At 34.7% G+C, this 24895-nt stretch overlaps 2 protein-coding genes across 2 annotated transcripts in view; both read right to left on the bottom strand.

The window, feature by feature from the left end:
- Positions 1–16501: 16501 nt before the first annotated feature.
- LOC132547188 (conodipine-P3-like) lies at positions 16502–18395 on the bottom strand. The gene is made up of 3 exons (XM_060210948.1): positions 18381–18395; positions 17317–17490; positions 16502–16738 (listed from the first exon to the last, which is right to left on the bottom strand). Exons 1-3 carry the CDS (start codon positions 18393–18395, stop codon positions 16502–16504), a joined length of 426 nt encoding a protein of 141 aa, XP_060066931.1.
- A 4560-nt stretch (positions 18396–22955) lies between these two features.
- The window catches only part of LOC132547210 (uncharacterized), a 176308-nt gene continuing 174368 nt past the window's right edge, over positions 22956–24895 (bottom strand). The window contains exons 37-38 of the mRNA XM_060210975.1: positions 23612–23785; positions 22956–23192 (exon numbers count right to left, since the gene is read on the bottom strand). Coding sequence (XP_060066958.1) covers positions 22956–23192; positions 23612–23785 — 411 coding nt within the window. The remainder of the gene's footprint in view (positions 23193–23611; positions 23786–24895) is intronic.

Below are 24895 nucleotides of genomic sequence, written 5' to 3'. Positions count from 1 at the left end.
AGAAAATACGTTGAATGAACATTTACACGCGATGTAGGGTTTAATTGCAATCTTATCCATGCACATTTATGTACAAAGAACACAGATAGGTCTCTGATTTTTATTTAGACGATGCTGTAAATGCTTTGAAATCATCATAATTGATGTTTTAGGGAGAAGTCCAACATGATCCTGTATTTATTAAATATATTTACTCGTGATTCTTACTCATGCTCTGTTTAACTGGTCAGAATAACTGGGTGTAAACGGAATCCTGCTTGTTTTATTCGTAGCATCATTCCATTTTGTAATATCCCAAGTTAGTCAGAAGAGCCAGGTTCTGTAATGCCGAAACATACTTTTTCCCTAATTAAGGATGTTCGACACTGCTATTAACCAATATATTAACTAATGTAGTGTAAAAATGCATATCATGTTGTCAATTAAAACTTTAGCTTGAAATCTCTCGAGATTTTTCCTTCTCGTTCAATGTTGGTATTTAAGTTCCTCGTCGGTGATTAATTCCCAGCTAAGTATAACGATGTACTTCTTTCTTTCCTTTTTTATTTCGCAGTGATTTTGATGACATTGGACTACTGTTACAGAGCATGCACGACAAAACTCCCAGTACATCCAAAAGGTTCTACGGTACTTCAAAGTGTTGAGAGTAGTAATTAAAGAAATCTTACAGAAAGACATCAAAATGTATTATGGAAGTTTGAATAGTGAAATATCAAACGTTTCTGAAGACATCTGAAAAGTTATTTGCGGATTCGATAGAAAACGCACATACCTATTTTTGTAGATGGAAATTATTTCATGCATACAGGACATTGCAAAGGTCTTACCTGAACATGTTGTATAGACAAACAAATCAACGCCAAAAATAGCTTCCTGGTACGTTACGGCATCTTAAAAAATTTAAATCCACTTCATGTCTCTCGATTAAATGTCTTCTTTCTAAAAGTAGGTTTAAAGAATTGTCACGAACTGTAGAACTTGGCAATCAGTTCTTTCCTAAACACACTCCACATATTCTGTTGTACAAGTGTTATATCAAGTCTGACAAAGACAAATATGTCAATGGTTATCAAATTATACGACATCGGCTGCAAAGTTTTGTGAGGTGTGCATTACCACGTGCGACTAAGCTCAAGCAATGTTATTGATTGGACGTTGTTTCGGCCACACTCCTTCCAGCACGTGCACGTGGACGTGTGAAGCGACCACTGAATGTCAGCCCTTCTGGTAAAAGCAACACTGACTGAAATATATGTAGGCTGTAAGAGAGCGTCTCCTGGATTCAATACTTGCTACTCAATTCAAAATCTGCTACTCATGCTACTTTTTCATCGACAGATATTATTTTATGATTTATATTACACTGAAATTAGGTTATATAAACTATATTACACCAAAGGACCTGTTTCTCAGTAAATGTAATTCTGTCCACATCCCAATTTAATATTTATTGTGTGTTATTTGTAGTATCCCAGTAAACTCGTGAGAACGGATGTTTAAAAAATTCAAAAGTCACAGATGGCCTGTACCATGACCTATTTCATTATCCTTGTCATGGTGGCGAGCCAAGGTGCACATCTTATTTCAAAAGCTTGTTTAAAAACCGATAATAAATTGTTACGTTGGGTCAAATTCTCTTCCTTAACTTACAGTTGTTGTTTACCTAAAATATTTACATATTTTTTGGCCAAATGCATGTACTTAAAATATTGAAAATTTCTTCTGGAACCGGGAAAATTATTCCACAGACAGATTTTCTCGTGATGGCAATATCAGGAAACTCTTAATATTTCTGACATTTTACCCAGAGCGCATTTCTTTATCCAAATATAAATTAATTTCAATTTTCAGTTTTTATTCATTTTTTATCTGTATGCCTTAATTGAAAATAATGTTAAATCACATTTTGCCTCATTGGATTATAAACAGAAAAGGCTCACATGACCCGTACTTGCTCTTGACGTTGTCATCTAGTGAAGGCTGATTGTTCAAGCAACACTTTTCTCTAGAATAAATTCATCATCGAATGATACAGCAGTTATTTTTCAGCAAACGGGAGCTGCTTTTTTCTGTGATCAACTATTGGTACTTTGCATTAAATTGCACATTCAAGTCTATTCATAAGTTTAATTGCTTCTATTCCTGCTGGATGTATCTACTTATGGCACAGAATACCATTATCTGTATTTCATTCTATAAGATAAATGATTAATATTGTGATATTGCTTTTGGTAAAAATGGATAATGTATGTGTTATTCCAAGTTGCAAAACAGGATTTATCGTTCAAAGAAAGATCTTCGAATCAGCAAGAAGTCTAGATTTTCCTCGAAATAATTGGCTGAAGCATATGCTTAACAGAGAGGGGCTGGCTGTAGAGAATGGAAGGAGGTTATGTTTTAAGTGTTACATAGGGTACCTTAGAAAAAGACAACGATCTGACGCAAAGGACAACACTCACTGTGATAATGCTTACAATGTTATTTGCGATTCATTTGAGGATACTGACCTCATCCAATTGACAAGAAAACGAATTCTACACATCTAACTCCTCTTCGCATAGAAAATTTAAAGTACTCTTCCTCTTCACATCAGAAGTGTTCTTTATGTTTAGAGTATAACGACAGCTGTATAAATTTCCAACTGTTCCTAACTATTACTACTTCTGTAAATCTAGACACGGCCAGATTCACCATGCTCGACTTAGGATGCTGCACACTTATATTCTCGTCTTGTAAACAACTCTCTATGTTCTCCGTTCCATAAATATTCACTTTGGTGCCCTTCTGATGCTTGTGTATGTTCTGAACATCTCATGGGAAGCATTTTAAATCCTGATACAAAGATCCTCCGAAAAGTATCGCGTGGATTCATTTCCTCAGTTGTAATCAATTATTTCTTTGAATTCAAGTATCTAAATATGAGCATCGCCCAAAATTGGTCAATTTAAAGACATGGATGGCATGTGTGAATCTGACCTTCTGTCAGTTTTAAGTGACACTGCACCTGCAATAGACCTGTTTCTGTGAAACTTAAAACTAATATTTCACGCAATCAAATGACCATACTTACAAACCTCTCCAAAGTCACACTGTCAAGATATTCACAAAATTGTTGATATATTGAACACTTTAGTAGTCCCAGATACCACGGTACAGCCCATATATCACGCCAAGAAGCTGTCATACACAATACTGTATATACCAAAGTGTTTATGGTGATCATGTCACTCTCATCTTAGATGGTATCTGTATCTATCTCAACAAAAGCAAAGATCACCAGTTTCAAAGGACAGCATATGGAGGGGAGAATAAAAACGCAACTATTTAAAGTCCGTGTCCATTGTGCTGTCTGATGGGTATGTTTAAGACACAATTGGTCTTATCACGGCAGTGTAAGTGATGCATCCACAACTCAACTCATCGTGGAGAAATTAGACGTCCTGAAATCTTGGCTGTAAGTAAACGACAATATGATTGTGGTCGTAGTTTCAGGGACACTTAGATCTTTTTGCTGAGCTGGGAAATGATGCCAGAATGCCGTTTTTTAACAACTGGAAAATAACAATTGGTCTCTCAAACAGCCAACAGCGATCACTGTTGTACTAAAAACACAATGAGTTGTAGAATCCTACCATGGACCTCGAAAAAAGTGGGCACTTTTCAAGGATCAACATCCATCAAATTATTTCATTGAGATCACTGGCAAGTTAGTTCGTATTGTAACTGCATGCATGAATGACTTCAGAGGACCCATCTATGTTCCATATCCACTTCGAGTGGAACGGGAACTCAAATGCCTCAACGAATGGTTTTGCTCCTACAAACGACGACGTTTTGACAAAGCGATTTGGTGAAGACCACAACATGACACGCCGGGCTAAAAGTGATTGGCAGAAACTTTATGAGGTTTTTTCCCAATTAAACTTCCATAACCTTTTACATTTGGCCTAATTTTATGATTTACTCTAGGTTTTTGAACAAGTTTTGGGGTAAGATTTGCACCCTGGCTCACACCCATGACAAGAATCATAAAATATGTCAATAAGTCCTTTAGAAATGTTTGATAATGTATAACAGACAAAATTTCTATTTACGTAATTCTTTCAATTCAAATTGACAGATTTAAATATACTTAAAGTTTAAACTGCATCACAAAAATATCGTTTATACAATTTCTTTTCCTGTATAAGTAACATATCATGCGAAAGCTACAACTCTACTGTATGTGCGAAAACCTGTTTATAGAGAGTCACACAACGAATGTTTGTAGTATATGACACTTCTTTCACACAAATTAATTATCTTTTAGAAACTTATAATAGTCACGAGCTTTTTAAGAGTGTTTGTAACTTTTGGAAAATAACTAAAGAGGGTGGAGGAAATATATAACAACTACGAGCTTGTGTGACCTGATTCTACCTAATAAAAGGGAGTCTTAAGTTGTATTTAGTTGTTTTGTTTACGTCATCAATTTGTGCGTAATGATATAACCTTTGGTGAAATACAGCTAAATTTATATGCAAAACTGAGAATTTTAGATATACATGGATATGTTGTATATCATTACAAATTATAACCAGAAATTTGTTTGTTTTCTTCACGAAAGATCGAAATCCAAACAAAAATCAAATTATTACAAAATTAATCGTAAACTACATCAAGGGCGTTCTAATTTCTGTCAGTGCGTGAAGTGCCATCTTGGTCAGAGTCCAACTTGTCAGACAATCAAAACACGCTGGATTGTTCTACCACATGCATGTTTATATAACAGTTGGAATGATCAATTGATGCCTTGGGAGTTGAATAATACACACTTATAGTGGTAGAAACAACTTTGTATAGTACTTGTGAGAGTATTACGTAAATGGTTTATTTGAATGATACTTGTGTGCTGCGTCAGCGATACATCTGGAGTGTAAGACCGATACCTTTATGTTATGTTAACAATATTTGCGGGTTGTGTCAGCTGAGTGTAAAACCGATACCTTTGTGTTATGTTAACAATAGTTGCGTGTTGTGTCAGCTGAGTGTAAAACCGATACCTTTGTGTTATGTTAACAATAGTTGCGTGTTGTGTCAGCTGAGTGTAAAACCAGCACCTTTGTGTTATGTTAACCATGTTTGCGTGTTGTGTCAGCTGAATGTAATACCGCTACCTTTGTGTTCCATTAACACTATTTGTGTGTTGTGTCAGCTGAGTGTAAAACTGATACCTGATTGAATAGGTACCTTTCGGTGGCTATTTCAAATCTTAAATTAAAAAAAAAACAAAGAGAAGTAAAAAAAAAACAGAGAGAAGAAGGAAAAGAAAGAAAGATGGAAGGGCCGTGCTGCATATCAAAAATACGATATTCGTTATGTCCGATCGTCCGCACTTGACGGCAATTATACCACGATAGAATGAAAACTAAAGAACATAGATGATAAACCAAGATATAAGTAATTCTTTAAGCGGTTATTAAGTAAAGAATCTGCCAACGAAATTACTCATGGGTAATATTCTAAAAGTAATAATTACATGTATGATTGTTTTATTTTCGTTGGTATAGGTTGGGGGGATTTCAGAAGAAACACAATGTACGTTGTATAATGCGATCGTCCATTTTATGTTAGTAATAAACGCTATTTGGTTCATTTGTCTACATTATAACAGCTATTGGAGAGTAAAAGTCATATCTCCAGCAAAGGACGGTGTGTTTAAGATCGGATTCGTATCTTTATACAGAAAATCAGTGAAAGACGTTTTAATTGTATTAACCTAAGTGTACTAATGCAAACTACCTGGAGGGCAAATACTTCTACTATTTCATTAGACTGCGTTAGCCATATATAGATACATTGTGCTTAATATATATGCACCAAAGACCCCCGTGGAATATATATCCACACATCCCCAATACAGCTCACCCCAACACACACACACTCCACCTCAACAAACAAACACACGTACACATACACACCACCACCATACATCCCCTTCACACCCACTCCACCTTAACAAACAAATACACAAACACATACACAGATAACGATTAATATGTGTATATATATATAATCGTAGTACCGTGTTTTATATTTCCCAAGATATCGTTTATTTATTAAAATTTATATCCCTCCCCTTGTTTTGTTATCTTGTAACTCCTTTATTGATATTTCCGATTTTTCATTGATTCCACATTAGTCGCCTCACATGATTAGTAGGTACATTTATTCTCTAAATTCATCGATCTCTATTCCGTGTTTGTTCCCATAGTGTAGAACACTGTTTTGATATTAATGGACACTCGTCACCTCACACGTACATTACATATATATACCCAACTTAATTCCATTATTCTGTTATTCATATTAGATCTAAAAGGAGTGATAATGGTGAATGTACGAAAAAAAAGTTTTGCTTACTTATAGACTACCAGTGGAGTTATGTCACGCCCGTCAACACTGTTTTATGATTGCATTGCTCTGTGAAGAGTTTGAGGCTAAACAACTTACCGCTTTCATGAAACACAAATTAATCCTGCTGTTAAAGAAAAAACTGTCGAATTTATTTCTCTTGTCTGTGAGGCGATTATCAAACGTTAATTGTAAGGATGATTCGTCACATCGTTATTACCGAATAATCCCTGAAGCACGTTTTTGTTCTCAATAAACTCGAACTTATTTTGCTTTGAACCTTTTCTTCTCAAAACTTAGTTTGATTATATTATTAGCATCTGCAGCATGTCATGGAATTGAGTTTCATTTCCCATTTTTTCTTTCGTTTTTCACATCCTTCAGAAAATCAATTTGTGCTTAAGTTTGTGTTATACGGCAGTGTTGGTTTGAATGCACGAGTCGAGATCTAACATTTAAGGTTTTCTTAATTTCGCGAGTCCCTATTGTTTTCTTTAGAACAAGACATAACAAAAGTTTTCGTTTTTAAACATATTTATTTTAGATAGATCTATAATTTACTAACATGTTAAAATTTACTGTATATGAGTCTGAAGTCATTTTAGGAAAGAAATCCAAGGAGACGTGGAATGAAAACACGACGAACAAATAAGGCAGAGAGTTAAATAAAAATCCTATTCAAAGCGATCCTGGTGTTTCTAAGTCTTTGGTAACTACAGGAATCATGGGACAACTATAAATGGCGCATCTGTAGACGGTTTAAAACCTTTTTTCCAGTTTGTATGATGATGAATGACTGTGCATGAAGCTTTGTGGAGCTAAGCCGTGTGTAATTTTTTTTATTATCCCGATTGATCGTTTTAACATTTTTTCCTGTTGTAGGTAGCCAGGATTATTTCCTTTGCTCTCGTCCTTGTTACCACTGGTGTTGGATAGGATGCAGCGTTGATGTCTATCAAGTGATGTGAGATCACGACGAAGAGAGAAATTTGGCGGTGTTGTGACAAGTGCTGTCACACAGCAGTTCCACGATTCCTATAATCTGTTGATGATAAGCTAATAAAGGCTGCACATACTCTAGTGCGGGTCGGACATGATGCTTTCATACGCCTCCTACTTCACATGTTGACTGTAACCTCATAGACTTTAGATCCGCAGGATAAAGCTTGTAGTCGAGTTGCTCGACCACGGGTCTATGTAGGAGTAATGATGATATGCAAATCTCTCTCTCTCTCTCTCTCTCTCTCTCTCTCTCTCTCTCTCTCTCTCTCTCTCTCTCTCTCTCTCTCTCTCTCTCTCTCTCTCTCTCTCCCTCTCTCCTCTCTCTCTCTCTCTCTCTCTCTCTCTCTCTCTCTCTCTCTCTCTCTCTCTCTCTCTCTCTCTCTCTCTCTCTCTCTCTCTCTCTCTCTCTCTCTCATTCTTCCAACATACTAAGCTTCCAAAATGAAATGTATCTGTGATGCTTATCGAGAAAGGTCGGCAATATGAAGGACTACTTTGAGTGGCATCTCCAATGCCACTGGGGTTCGCAAGAGTTAAGTGTCTCGAAGTCTGACAGCAAACATTTTGTGTCTGCCTGGATGGCGATATTGCATACTTCCGAAGGGACGCATTTCGGAAAATCGTGCATAAGATCAGGGATGACAGCGGCCGTCTAACAGCCCTTGTGGTACCAAAAAGATGTGGATCTCCCATCAAAGTTGACATACAGCGTCACCATCGACCGCACGTCTTTGATCCAGTATGGAGTGCGACTACGGAGTTCTTAATGTTCTAGCATGTGTAGAGACCTTTAGTGAAGCACTGTGGGAACCACATTTAAAAAATAAAGCAGAATTACATGTAGTTGCTGCACCATAGCAAGTAACAGTGATATCTATAGTTAAAATGAGATGTGAAACAGGATCGTCTGCCTCTTCATCCCTACTGTCTGTAGGTTACGATCATTTGCTGGTCGTCATGGCGTATGATCTGATCACGAATGAAATACCTTACAGGAAACCGATGTAGGTGAGGTTGGAATGTAGTAGGAACCCTGGTATCAGGCAGAGGACATGACATATGATAAATCAAAACGCATGCTACAGACGTAGGTTGTTTAAGAATATGAGAACTTTTCATGGTCGGCACTATCATATCTTTGGGTAACATCCCATTTCCTTATTCAAAATAAAGGTAGACATTTCCAATGGCCAGTTAAATGCTTATTGGTTCCGTTGTTGTCGTTTTTATCACTTGTGACACGATATTACTTGCTTTAAATGACGTGTAGAGTGGCGTGTTGGGGGTCGTTGATGAAGCAGAAGAGACCCACCCTTCCGGAACACCTTGTTGTATGATTCTTGTACTTTTACAAGGCTTTCCACGTAAACGCTTCTCTTGGTCATATTTTGCCCTTATTCTTTTTGTTTTTGTTTGTTTTTTGTTCTCTTTTGTTTTTTGTTTTTGTTTTTGTTCGATTTTAAGGAGGAGGGAGGGGCTGTGGCGGCGATAGGATGTTACGAATAATTCATTAAATGTATCAGCGGAGCCTGCAGCAGAAACAATCTGCGGGCATTAGCAGGAAGTGTAAATGGAAACGAAACGCAAGTGTAAAAGTGATTAAAAAAAACACAGGGACTGAATTTAAAATGTACGAAAAGCAATTAGATTTTGGTTGCCTCAGTATCTAGATTCTGCAGTTGTCTTATTATCAGATACTGGATCTACGGTGGGATTGTTCTTTTTTCTTGTTTAATATGTAAGATGCGATGTCTATTACCAAAACCTGTCCGCGCTTGACAAAAGTTGTCGGAAAAAAATTAATATGTTTCTTCAATTAGGCGAAAGTCAGTTAAAGTGTGGATTGTAACTGAGTTTGTGTGCATCAAGGCCAAATTGAAGCCTGTATGTATGTATGCATATACATTGTCGTTACTATTGAACAGCCATGCTCTCATATTTATGGTCGATTTAAATAACAACACCTTGCAGGTAAACAATATACTTTATATTGCTCGCAAAATATCTTATGGAGAGATACTCTTTCTTTATATCAAAAATGTGCTATTTACTTGCATGTGTTTTGTACGATCTTTAAGATACCAGGTGGTAGACACTGCTGGTGGACTTTGAGTCACCGAGGTTTGCCGTAATCTGCATTCCACGTTTTAATTCATTCGAATAATATCACGGTTAGGAAAATACACGTGTACTTCACACTATAATGATAAACAATGTGTGAAAATTACGAAATTTATTGAATTATGGACATGCAGCACCATCTGTTCAGATTTTGACTTTCCTTAGTCGCCTCCTAGGCTTTAAAATGCATGCCCTCATCATCACTGACGAGTCCTAGAAAGCAAAACAGCTGTAAGGTACAGTTCAGTTCATTAGTGGGTTTATATTGTATCTAACTATAAATTATCTAAATATGCTGTTCACTCGTGTGTCTTTTCTATACTCTTTCAAATTCCTGTTGGTACATATACGACGGACATGGTCAATAAATGCTATCTAAAGACAGAAATATATCTTAATGTGAAATTGAATGACTTGACAACCTCTATAAGACCTGTTTTGAAAGATGATTCGAAAAATACATTTAGTATCTTGTTGATCGTCACATCATATGCAAAGACAGTAAATAAAGGAGTATAGACTTGAGCGTAACAATAACTCATTACAGTCCTAATGAATTTATGTTTTCTAAAATTGTTTACCTAAGGCATTAACTATTCAACCGAATAAACTATTCACAGATATAGTGCATTCGGCACGGCATATAGATTCTAAGGGTTTGTCGACAAATTACGTAACTATATATTAGTGTAAATGAGGTTGTGAATTTGTTTTCGTGTCTATGAATCACTTTCATTATATTATAACTCACGGAAGATTCGTTTCCCTGTCGTTTTTAGACGTGAGAAGAATGTCAACACACGATTACGACCCAAGGTGAAAGAAAAATTTTATCTCATTATCTCTATATAACCCATTGGATATTTTGGGATTTTTCAAATGTGATAGTCGTATATCAGAATCTTCATATTGATTATGTCAGAAACAGTTACTGCAAAGGAGTCACTATTTTCGTTAATCAAATAAAACAACAAAAAATAATACAGTCGAACCTCATTATCTCGAAGTCGTCGGGACCGTGAGTAAAAAAATGTTTTTGATGACAACGCATCTTTGACCGGCTGACAACAGGCTCATTAGGATGATGTAAGGGAAATAACTCCTATATCATTACGCGAACTAAAATCTGCCAAAACTAACTTATAGTTACACATTCAATAGCTACAAAGAGAGACAAATCCGTTGTAAAGCATTTCCAAACATTTTGATAATGATCTATAGTTGTCACAGAATATACTTTGTACCAAGGTTATATTATTTATTTAGTAATATACATATGGTACATGTCTCGCATTTTTCGTTGGTTTGTTCCGTAGACTTTCCATGGTGTGCCATGTCTATCCCGCTGAATGCGTCCGATGTTCTATACCATTGAAGTGCCACTAGACTAGTCCATTTCTGCTGAACGGCTAAAGACAAATCTTATGTACCATTATCAATGACAAATAAAAGTTCCGTCTCTATTTAGGAACCGTGCCATTAGCTAAAGTTTATGGTTTTTTTTCTGATATCTGTATTACAAACTTAAAGTACACAGTAGTGTGTGTTATCCATACATATGATAGAGAACATCTTATCATAGTAAATGTCTAATTAAATCAATTATCTAATGAGTGTTTATAAGTAGCTCACTTTCTCGGGATACGGATTTTTATATCACGTTTATCAATGTTACCGGGTTTCTAATGAAGGAATACACGAGTTGATATCTTATATAATGTTAAATGTATGTGATATTCAGCATTTCATAGAGAATGAATCTTTTTCTCTCTATTTGTTGTACTGTGAAATAATTAATTTACGTGAGACATTTATTTTTCGTTATATGAGTGGGTACTCGTAATCCACAAATATGTCCACAAACTGTTGAAATATGAAATATGAATATGATAAACCACGAATTGAATCACGCGAAAATATCTAATTTGAAAGTAAACAAATGCTTCATATTAAACATCTGTCCTTTCCAGCAAATACTTATTTTAATGTTTTTAGTTTGGATTCAATCATATTCGCTTCAAAACAAAGTACTTTCAAACCATCCGCCTATTGGCTTGTGTAATTATTAAGGTAAGGTGTGTCTTAGTAAAATCTTCCCTATGGTACGAGAAATAAAATCTGCTATTTGATGCTGAAACAAAACATTGATAATGATGATGATGATGATGATGATGAGGATGATGATGATGATGACGATGATGATGATGATGATGATGATGATGATGATGATGATGATGATGAGGATGATGATGATGATGATGATGATGAGGATGATGATGATGATGAGGATGATGATGAGGATGATGATGATGATGAGGATGATGATGATGATGATGATGATGATGATGATGATGATGATGATGATGATGAGGAGGAGGATGATGATGAAGTTTATGTTCCGATCATTGGAATTAAAAATTGTTACAAACAAACAAATGGGTATTTTCTGTATCACAGTGAAACAGTGATTACAGTGAAAAGACCAGACCACCTCATTATCAAGACCATTTCATTTCAGTTCCAAAAATAATCCAGTATACCTGTCATCTTGTATTTTACGAACACCTCACCATTCACGCCTCCTCACTATTAAAATCAGTTTAAAAGTCCTAACAACCAGTTTTGTATTGACTTCCGACTCTGTTATCGGACCATTAACTTGTCACAAAGTCAGAAAATTATCTCATTTGTATTATTTTAATACGTCTTGTCCTGAAGGAGGTCTTTATGGTGACTCTACATTTTCATTATCTTTTTCACGATGCCAGTTTGAATTCGCCGATCTATTTGCGTGCTCTGTTATCATTACACGGCCAGATCTCATCGCTCCATATCAAGGATGAATGTCTTAAATAATGTAACATTGTAACATGCTTAATTGAAACATGGTACAATTAGAGCTGTTCTTGAAATCCTACAAATTGATCGTTTGTCATACGCGACTGGTCAATATTGGTTACAATTCTCGAAGTGTCTATAACGTTTTCGTGGTAATGTTTTTTTTCTCAATTCTTTATGTTTTTTTTCCGCAGTGATAAATAAAAGATATTCCTGTCTATCAGAAAGTGCCAGTGAAAGGTTCACAAGGAGGTCATACTCACCATATCTGGATATCTTTGTGTTATGGCCTCGATGCACATGGTTACACGCTGTCTTGCATCTTTTACGATCTCTTCTAGGATGATAGTTCAAAGTGCAAACAGACGATGACGATGCTTGAAAAGAGAATTGTCCAAGTACATGTACTTGTAAATATCTGTTTGGTAATATTTTGAAATCCATGGCATTTCCGATATACGGCCATTGTTATACTGTATTTCAGCGATGTGTGTTCACATTCTAAACAGAGTTTTTTATATATAAAGTTATGACATGTGTGTTGTTGTAATGCACCTTTTCAAAACGTTCATAGAACGGTTATTCCAATGTATTAGGCAATACTGTCTGGACAAAAAAAATCCTGAAGTTTATATCTGTATTTTATTGATTCTTTGAAAGTAACTTGTATCGTCGAATGTTCCCACTTTTGCCTCGACGTCGGTTAGCTGTGTTTTAGTTTTAAAATCTTACGCGATAAAACCGCACAACGTGCGCATAAATTTGAGTTAGCTTATTTCGTCCAGTTTTCATACCGTGCTTACATCGTGCACACATTGTACAGACACCGTGCACTTTATCATGGTAGATATAGATTTAGAAAGGACATATAGGTAACAGTGAGGTAGAGTTTATTTATTTTCCAAATATATGAGTACAACTTAGTATATTTTCTAATTTAACTATAAATCTATAGGTTAGACACATGTAGATCTATCAAATACAGACTGAAGAATTATACACATTCGTATTATAATGTGTTTTGTTCACAAAGCGTCACAGGTTACACGGGTGTTAAAACTATGTAATAGACAAACCAATTAATACAGGATCCAGCGTTATTTCATAAAAAGTCGAATTGAAAATGACTCACCGATCAATTGTGATATTCCTGTGGTCGCTTTTCAGTCATCACTACACGTCCGTTTAAATTTCAATCCGTAATATTAGAAAACCAGTTTTACCAAACCGCAAAAATATGCGATTCTATCAGAGCGTGTGTGCTGACGATGTATGTATGATGTGCGCATGAAGTTTTTGGTGCGTTGTGCGTTACCACAAATACAGTGACTTAAAAGTAAAACGGTAAGTCATATCAGAAGCTTAATCATTGTTGATTATGTTTACGATGTAGAACAATGCGTGATGATTGTACTATAGTTCTCAGATTACTATTTGCACAAAGCTAAAATCGAATTTTCATTGTTGGGAATAGTCTAAATGTCGAGAGAGCCACCGAGTGTAGCACGGAGAAGAAAAACGATCAGTTGCTCGAAATATAACCGTGACCAACATTAAACACAAAATCATAACCAATATCAAACACAAAATCATGACCAATATCAAACACAAAATCATGACCAACATTAAACACAAAATCATGACCAACATTAAACACAAAATCATGACCAACATTAAACACAAAATCATGACCAACATTAAACACAAAATCATGACCAACATTAAACACAAAATCATGACCAACATCAAACACAAAATCATGACCAACATTAAACACAAAATCATGACCAACATTAAACACAAAATCATGACCAACATTAAACACAAAATCATGACCAATATCAAACACGAAATCATGACCAACATTAAACACAAAATCATGACCAACATTAAACACAAAATCATGACCAACATTAAACACAAAATCATGACCAACATTAAACACAAAATCATGACCAACATTAAACACAAAATCATGACAAACATTAAACACAAAATCATGACCAACATTAAACACAAAATCATGACCAACATTAAACACAAAATCATGACCAACATTAAACACAAAATCATGACCAACATTAAACACAAAATCATGACCAACATTAAACACAAAATCATGACAAAAATTAAACACAAAATCATGACCAACATAAAACACAAAATCATGACCAACATTAAACACAAAATCATGACCAACATTAAACACAAATCATGACACATTAAACACAAAATCATGACCAACATTAAACACAAAATCGTGACCAACATTAAACACAAAATCATGACCAACATTAAACACAAAATCATGACCAACATTAAACACAAAATCATGACCAACATTAAACACAAAATCATGACCAACATTAAACACAAAATCATGACCAACATTAAACACAAAATCATGACCAACATTAAACACAAAATCATGACCAACATTAAACACAAAATCATGACCAATATCAAACACAAAATCATGACCAATATCAAACACAAAATCATGACCAATATCAAACACAAAATCATGACCAACATTAAACACAAAATCATGACCAACATTAAACACAAAATCATGACCAACATTAAACACAAAATCATGACCAACATTAAACACAAAATCATGACCAACATTAAACACAAAATCATGACCAACATTAAACACAAAATCATGACCAACATTAAACACAAAATCATGACCAACATTAAACACAAAATCATGGCCAACATTAAACACAAAATCATGACCAACATTAAACACAAAATCATGACAAATATCAAACACAAAATCATGGCCAACATTAAACAAAATCATGGCCAACATTAAACACAAAATCATGACCAATATCAAACACAAAATCATGGCCAACATTAAACACAAAATCATGACCAATATCAAACACAAAATCATGACCAACATTAAACACAAAATCATGACCAATATCAAACACAAAATCATGACCAATATCAAACACAAAATCATGACCAACATTAAACACAAAATCATGACCAATATCAAACACAAAATCATGACCAACATCAAACACAAAATCATGGCCAACATTAAACACAAAATCATGACCAATATCAAACACAAAATCATGACCAATATCAAACACAAAATCATGACCAACATTAAACACAAAATCATGACCAATATCAAACACAAAATCATGACCAACATCAAACACAAAATCATGACCAACATTAAACACAAAATCATGACCAATATCAAACACAAAATCATGACCAACATTAAACACAAAATCATGACCAATATCAAACACAAAATCATGACCAATATCAAACACAAAATCATGACCAACATTAAACACAAAATCATGACCAATATCAAACACAAAATCATGGCCAACATTAAACACAAAATCATGGCCAACATTAAACACAAAATCATGACCAATATCAAACACAAAATCATGGCCAACATTAAACACAAAATCATGGCCAACATTAAACACAAAATCATGACCAATATCAAACACAAAATCATGGCCAACATTAAACACAAAATCATGACCAATATCAAACACAAAATCATGACCAACATCAAACACAAAATCATGGCCAACATTAAACACAAAATCATGGCCAACATTAAACACAAAATCATGACCAACATTAAACACAAAATCATGGCCAACATTAAACACAAAATCATGACCAATATCAAACACAAAATCATGACCAATATCAAACACAAAATCATGGCCAACATTAAACACAAAATCATGACCAACATTAAACACAAAATCATGACCAATATCAAACACAAAATCATGGCCAACATTAAACACAAAATCATGACCAACATCAAACACAAAATCATGACCAATATCAAACACAAAATCATGGCCAACATTAAACACAAAATCATGACCAACATTAAACACAAAATCATGACCAACATTAAACACAAAATCATGACCAACATTAAACACAAAATCATTACCAACATTAAACACAAAATCATGACCAACATTAAACACAAAATCATGACCAACATTAAACACAAAATCATGACCAACATTAAACACAAAATCATGACCAACATTAAACACAAATTTAGGCACAGATTTTATTTGATGATATATTCCAAATTTACCAGAATTTCAATCGCCATATCTGTAAATCACTTCATGCATGGTTTGACCCACTTTTGTCGACACCAACTTGGTGTCCTCTTTGAGACGGACTTGCCTCCTCCAACCCTTACTGCCGCAAAGTAGATATCAGCGTGCTTTTTACAGGACTCTCGTTTAAAGAATTTAGCAATTGCATTCTTTGCTTTGAGGGTTCCACATATCTTTTTCATGTTTTTCTTAAATCTTCTGTCGCACTGGAGTCGTGAAAGGCCAAACCTCCGAAACTGTTTATAAACATGTTGAAAAAGACTTTGAAATATATCATACTTTCTCCATTCATTTTGTTAGAGATACAAATAAACATTGTTTTCTATTAAAAACATATTGATTTTTATGGATATTTCAATATAACGCAAGTTCAAATCTAAAAAGATTTTTTTTAAAAATCAAAGAAATTAAAAAAAAAAAAAAAATTCATGTTATCAAAATCTTAAATTCAACTTAACGATTGTTTCTAAATGAAATTCGTTTCGTGATTATACAAAATACATAAAAGTTGTTAACACATTTCGATTCATATTTAGATCGTTATGTAACAAATGTGACACAGAAGGGTTGTATGACGTAAATGCTTGCTATCCTCAGTTATGTCCTTTGTACCATCTTAGAATAAGAGACAAGAATAGTAGAATAATAATCAGACTAAATGATATAAGAGAGTTTATGCTGATTTTCAAGGAAAGAAAATCGGGAATTAACGAAAGAGATGAACACATGTAAAGTTTAAGCTAAGCTTCATATTTGTGAAAGTGATAAAAAATGAAAAGTGCTTACTGCACACCTTTTGGTATTCCATACTTACACAGCGATAACATATGTCGTGTTTGTTACAGGCAGGCTTGAACCTCCCTTTGAACTCGATTTTAACACCCTTCGGCACACTGCAGCCATTTGAGTAAGGGTTTACGTTACAAGTGTACTTTAATTGTATGGTCACCGCTATCATAGACATCAGGCATAATACCAAAAGCGCCACCTGTAAATATCAAATTAATTGATAAACATACATATTTATTTTATCTTTTATTTGTGTCATTTTTTTAGTTAAAATTTACACATGAATCTTCTTCGTCGTCTTACCAAATTTTTAACAAATCTGTTTATTTATTTATTTATTTTTTTTTTGTGGTTATGAACATGGATATTTATGCTATCACCGATTCAAATTCGAAATAAGTCCGACATGTTATGTACCGTATAATTACGGACTAGTAGATGTGTAACCTCTATGTAGGCTATAACAGATACCTATATAACCATGACTGAACGGATTTCCGAGTACAATTCTGATAATATCACTCATCCATGACTGATCCCATTCTACCTTTGTGCTCACGTGTCTAAGTAAAACTTAGTAACATCTATGCAAATGAGTGTATACCCGACAGACGTATTTATGGAGTCATTATAGGAAATACACAAAAGGATGATGGTGGGCATGTCTCTACACCCAAAAAAGGCCTTCAGACGTTTCAAGGAAATCTAAATAGATTTGAAATGCAGGAAAAAATCGTTTTTTATACATTATAATGCCTGAATCGCAAAAATTCACTATAGTTGTATAAAGGGCTTGTGTGCAAACTTGTTGTTACAATTTACAAATCAATCTATTTGTACACGTATAGACAATTCAATGAATTATAGACATGTATTGTATATAAGTTTACATATGTAGGTGTTGCACCGATGCGTTTGATTTCCGTAAGGACAACAAGTCGATACATCCTATATACAATATGTACATTTTTGTTTTATTAAGAACATCTTATAGAATATCAACTTCTCTGGAGTATCTTTAAAACACAAGCTACAACCGCATTACTTCAATACAGAAATTGTGTAAGAAAAAAATATCGAGCACTCTACCTTCATTGTCGTCATCTCTAACTTAGCCACCAAACTCCGTGTACTGAGGGTTTTCACACAGAACCAATATATATAGCCTAAAAATTGATCTCGTGATAAGATGTGAACGCCGTTGGCAACATAATTATATACTTTATAATTCTGTAACTTAAAAGCCATTTTATATATTAATAGGTGTCATTCATCACGTCGACTCTGTCCTAGAACAGACTGCAGTAATGTGACAACTAATATCGATTATATTGTATTATGAATTATAATTAGCATAAAAATTACATTTCGACATACAGGTCATACATTACTCAAAATCAGTTCGCTTTGAATTCAATTAACTGTTTTGAAATAGTATGGGTTCACACATTCACAATATATCTATTATTATTATGTTGATTTGATGCAATGTAGATAGACTTTTCCTTGTCAGTCCTTCAGGGGCATTCTGTCGCTTGAAAGAAGTTTTCTGATCAGGATCCGATGCATTAGTACATATATATGTACATGAACTGTGCATAGATTCATAAGAGCATAGCTCTTTGTCGTCCGGGCAAAGCACAGTAAATATAAACTTAACAGAGTTGTCTCCCTTCCTACGTATGTTACCAATGATCATCGGATAGTTCATACTCCAGAAACAGCACTCTGCAGGAAAAGGCTTCGCTCAACCACCTTTTGAAAATGTTATGTAGAGATTAGACGATTGGTTGGTAGAATAGACGTTCTTATAACACAAACAGTAGAAGATTAGAATGTGACGTTTCAATGACTACACGACCACCTTCATCAGACAAATGACCAGTTTGGAGCGTACTAGCACTGACGTACGTTGTGTACGAGATAGCACGGAATCGACCAACTTTTCACCTGTGCTATAATCCTACATACAATTATGTCAAAAAATAGTGTGGCGAGACGGTGGACAGATTATCAGTAAGAAATATAAATATGGTGACAATGAACTGCTGTCAATTCGGTCAACACTCGGTCATGGATGTGCGTTGATGTGTAAGAGTCTGCGATACATACTGTCGAGGATATTTTGGCGGAATAACAGGGGGGAAAACAAAAAACAAAATAAAATAAAAAAACCAAACAAACAAACATCCAAAAAAGATTTATATGGAGACCTCTGAAAACAATGTAGAGGGTGGATTTATTAAAGGATCTTTTAACTCAAATTAGAAGATGGTCTTATTACACGATCTCTTGCTAAAAGTATGGATGAATGTAGTCCAAACTGGGAGTACAACTCTACAATATATCTGTAAACAAAGTATACAAACATGCTGTTTTTTTCTGTTTATTACACGACCTCGTTTAGTTTCATCTTACAGTGTGGGACACAAGTCACTACAGGTATAACAGCCTTGTTACACTGTATAAAACACGAACAAGAATGAAAATAAACACAATCATCTTTCGTGAAATGTTTGACAAAAGCCACAATTTTGTTCTTTTTCGTTTTGATTAATTGCTTTGATTGAGTAAGCAAATTGTTCACGTGATCTTAGACAGTTTAAAACTTTTGTATTATTGGGCAAATTGAATTGGTATAAACAACCACGCACTCTTTTGATTCAACAATCTTTTTTGGAGGTTTACACCATGTTTACTTATGACGTCATAATGAATAGACGATAATGCTTTCCAGTTTAATTACGATAATCTGTTTTAATTTTAGAAAATTGTGCTGCCGTGGAGTTATCAATAGGAAAATATCAATCTTTTATTATATGTTGCAATATTTTCTAAACAATATTTCCGTTTCTGCATAATTTATAGTTTTACAAAACTGAAATGATACCATTTTCACGATGATATATCATTAAATCAAATTGTCATTTTCTATAATACAAAGGATTTATTTTGGGAACACAATCACTATGCCTTGAACAGCTGTTAAGATAGGTGATGCAATGACGTGTGGGAGCTGGTGACCTAAGGGTGATTAACAGGGATCAGGAGCCGAATGACAGCAGAAACGTTCATTTACACAATACCTATAAATCACTTCTTAATTGTAAACCCAAATAAACATACATAAATATGATTTGATGTATGCTCCATGATTAGATTTCACTCTTCGAATGTTTCATTCTATTCTACATTCCCAGTGTAAAACTTAAACCCGTAGTCTAAAAAATGTGGTTCTTGTGAGGACAATCAACACCATAAAACCACGAAATCCTGTTGTAAGGTTCATTCATAAATTGTATCACTGTACATGTGTATCCCCAGTACACACATTATGTTCATGCTGTTCCCGATGCCGTGATCATTAGAGGTATTTACCACATTTAATTACTCTTTAAACACATTTTTTTCTTCCGCACGCTTCTCAAAACAATTACCCCTCGGGTGTTATCGAGTCCGTCCCGAAGGTACGCCATACCACCGTAGTTAAAATGGCGTTTTTTGTCGCTCTCCGTGTAACGAGATGTACAAAGACTTGTGTAACGGGGTGAGCATGTTGTCCCTGTAATAGTAGTGACAGCAAGGCAAAACACCATGTTTACATTATTTATCTATTTCCTATGTACAATACAAACATTCACATTCACATTCACAAAGATACCTTAGAATACAATACAGGATATAAGCATCACACTACATAATGACAGTCCATTGACGGGCTGTTTTCAGTTATTCTCAAGCTTCGATGATATAAGCTAATAACTACGCACTTTTTAAGGAATGACTAGAATCTTTCTCCTCCTCGCTGATGAAATAACGGATCTCAACCCGAGGGGAAAAACACGAGGTCTGTAACTTTATCATGATTTTTGTGACCCTCTCACCAACAAGGACATGAATGATTAGTTATTATTTCTCCCCCACACTGACATCATAGGGTATGTGTTTTGGTTGTTTCTGTGCTTGGTATCGCTGACGTAACTTCCGGTTTACTGAAGAGTAGTATCGGTCTTAAACTTACCAAGAGATGAGAATTTTTCACGCCGATAAGAAGCATGGATCGCCTGTACAGGGTATGAGAATACCTTGTTGTTATTTTTGGGTTTTTCTATTAGATATTTTTGAATTAATATAAATTACCAATATTTCAACCACATCAAATGTAAACAGGATTCCAGTATGACTCGCTGCTTAAGTCTAGTTGTTACACATTCCCGTGCAAATTACACAAGTGGGGCTGGTTATTTCAATCGTTGAAAGTTCAGTATCATACATATCTCGAAGACAGAGCTGAATTCAATCAGTTGTATCGTCGGGTGAATGTTTTCTTCATTTTTTTCTGTATTTCTATTATTCGTTATTTTTGTGTTTTTTTTAATTGAATATAGTAGTAGTTGTATTCAAACTTTTGATATTACATGGTTGTATAAAGACATAAAATAAATAACACCTGTTGATGCAAATTTAGAGCTGATGAAATACTGTTTTTATTTCTGGACATTATTTTATTAATCATTGAAATTGTGTAACGCAAAGTTGGGACGGGAACTGTTTTTATGTGTTTCATCAAGTTCCTTCATCAAGCAAAGAGTACAAATGACTGAGCATTGACAACAGTTCACTATTTGGCGATTGGACAATAAAAAGAGCAGTTTATTTTCCCAGACGTATTTTAGTCGCAATAACACTATATTACCACAAGCAATATATGGAACATTTGTTCTTGTATTCTTAGATAATAGATTCCTGAAAGTCGTAGTCAGTTCTAAACACTGGGAAAATGCGACATTTCAGGGATATATTCGTGTCTAAAAAATGACCGATAGTATGCCATCCTCGACACTCGAGATATTGTGTCTGTCTGTCTTTCTGTCTGTCTGTCTGTCTGTCTGTCTGTCTGTCTGTCTGTCTGTCTGTCTGTCTGTCTGTCTGTCTGTCTGTCTGTCTGTCTGTCTGTCTGTCTGTCTGTCTGTCTGTCTGTCTGTCTGCCTGCACCCTTGCAAAATTGAAGGTACAATGTGTTATGCCTTGTGAAGAAGACAAAAAGGCTATACTTTTCTTTTCGGTTAGTCTGATAATGACTAAGACACTCGAGCTTGACCATACAAGAGAAGGCAGAAACTTGTCACCAAATGCCTTATTATAAGCACACGATGCTTTCTCTGAACGTATCTAGGTAATGATATTTTAGAATTCACCTCCTTGGAGAAAGGTTTTTACAGATGTTTTCCAGTCAGACAAACATATATCTGAACAGTTTAAATGGGTTAACTAGAATTACTAGAATATGGGGTTGTATGAAATAGTAACTTTCTGATTTTCCGCGGATGAAATAAAATCGTAAAAAGTAGGCATTTTGAAAATTAAAGATTTCTGGTGAAAACTTTAATCTCTTTCATGTTATCTGTGAACAAATACTTATTAAATATATTCAGTTTCAAGCTTTCAGTTAAATCGTGAAAATGTGAATCGTAATAACGACATTGTGATTATTTTATCATTTCTAAAGTAAGCCAATTGTCGATTTCTTAAAACTTTGTGTTATTTCAAAAGGATGACAAGTACATCATTATTAGACACAAACAAAAGATAATCCCTTTAGGCATAAAATTTATTTGATAATTTTATCAAAGTAAACAGGATTTCAATTGCGATCTCTGTATATCATTTCATACATGATTTGACCCAGTTTTGACGACACCATTTTGGTGTCTTCTTTGCGACGAACTTGCCTCCTCCAATCCGCACTGCCGCATAGTAGATATCAGCGTGCGTTTTACAGGACTCTCGTTTAAAGAATTTATCAACTGCATTCTTTCCGTTGAGGGTTCCACATATCTGTTTCATGTTTTTCTTAAATCTTCTGTCGCACTGGAGTCGTGAAAGGCCAAACCTCCGAAACTATTTATAAACATGTAGAAAAGATTTTTAAGCATATCATGTATTATCTGTTTATATTAGAGAGACATGCAAATACGAATCGTTTCTTTTCTAAGCACTTTCAATTAATTTGATAATGTTCAAAACAGATCGATTTTAATGAGCATCTAGGATATCCATATCCTGAGCCGTTCCGCTATTTGTGTGAATTCAATATTCCTGGCTATTAAATTATTAACAATAAACACGATCCAAGTTAACCAATTTCAGTTTTTGTATGCTTTCCTCAGATCGTTCGTGTTAGTGCTTGATCCATTGAACAGCGTTATACACGTTCAACTAACAAAGTTCCTGTATTTGTGGACTAAAAGGTCGGAAAACAAAACGTGGTTGATGATTCAAATTTACAAAATAGTTCTTCAGGCCCTTGTGATACTTACACAGTTATAACATATGTCATGTTTGTTACAGGCAGGTTTGAACCTCCCTTTGAACTCGATTTTAATACCCTTCGGCACACTACATCCATTGGAGTACGGGTTCAGGTTACAAGTGTACTTTAATTGTATGGTCGTCACAATCATAGACATCAAGCATAATACCAAAAGCGCCACCTGTAAATATCAAATTCAAATATAAAGAATCATCGAAAAGTCAATTATGTTGATTTCTTTGCTAAGTGTATTTTTTTTTCAGAAAATGTTTTAATACATTCATTAATATTGAAAATTGAAAATGATGACGTTTCAAGTTTTAATTAAAATGCCATTGCTTTGTATGTTCTCTAATGTGAATACGTTTGTTCCGTACAAGTGGTTTGGGGAGTCTACGATATGTTCATGTAAGCCTTCTGTTGCCTGACGCTGACTTTAGAGCGCAATTTACACTGAAGTATGTATGCTGCCATATGCACCCTGTAGGTCACCTCGCACTGATTCATCATACCAACACCATTTCAAATTCAACAACGAGGAGAATAACAAATCTTACACATGTAAGGGTAATACAATTTACACAGAAAAAAAAACACACAACAAACGATACCAGCATGTGAACAACATCTTAATTAAAACTCATATTCGATGACACTAAAGCAAAATATGAACAAAACAGAGGATTAAAAGGAGACTACAAGGAGAATTATACCAAGTGTTTCAGAAAAGTAAAGTTTTCATTGTCTGCACTTACCATGTAAGTAATAGCCAATTAAGGTCAATCATATTCCCAAATTAAAACAAGGTTAACCATAACAATAAAACGCAAACACGAGGTGTTTTAATGAGCATCAGACACGTGCAATTTTATACCGCCCAAGGACATAGAATATTTCACAATGAGGTCATTTTGACGACCATGAAGTTTTCCCGTAATGGTCATTGATCTGCATCCTTCGAAATCATGTTCTCAGAGTTTATCTATCAGTTATCTGAAAGAAATATAGTGATGCTAAGATAACGTGTGTCGGCACAATGACAGGAGAAAAACTGATCCCAATCAGCTGATACATGTAAGTTAAGTATCAGGAAGCAACATAACGATTTGTAAATGGATGCTATTTTGTATATGCAATATGACGAAATTTGCTTTCCTGTGATATGATAATGACCAACAACACAAAAACAAAATTTGTCACTCTTTAGAATACCATTAACTGTATACATGCGTTTTGTTTTAAATGAATAACACATTCTTGATACAAATTTGATAACTATGGAGTACAGTGT

This window comes from Ylistrum balloti, unplaced genomic scaffold (assembly GCF_031769215.1).
Source record: "Ylistrum balloti isolate Yb309-2 unplaced genomic scaffold, AGI_CSIRO_Ybal_v1 Utg369938, whole genome shotgun sequence".
Classification (NCBI taxonomy): Eukaryota; Metazoa; Mollusca; class Bivalvia; order Pectinida; family Pectinidae; genus Ylistrum; species Ylistrum balloti.
This window is presented reverse-complemented; position numbering and strand designations above follow the sequence as displayed.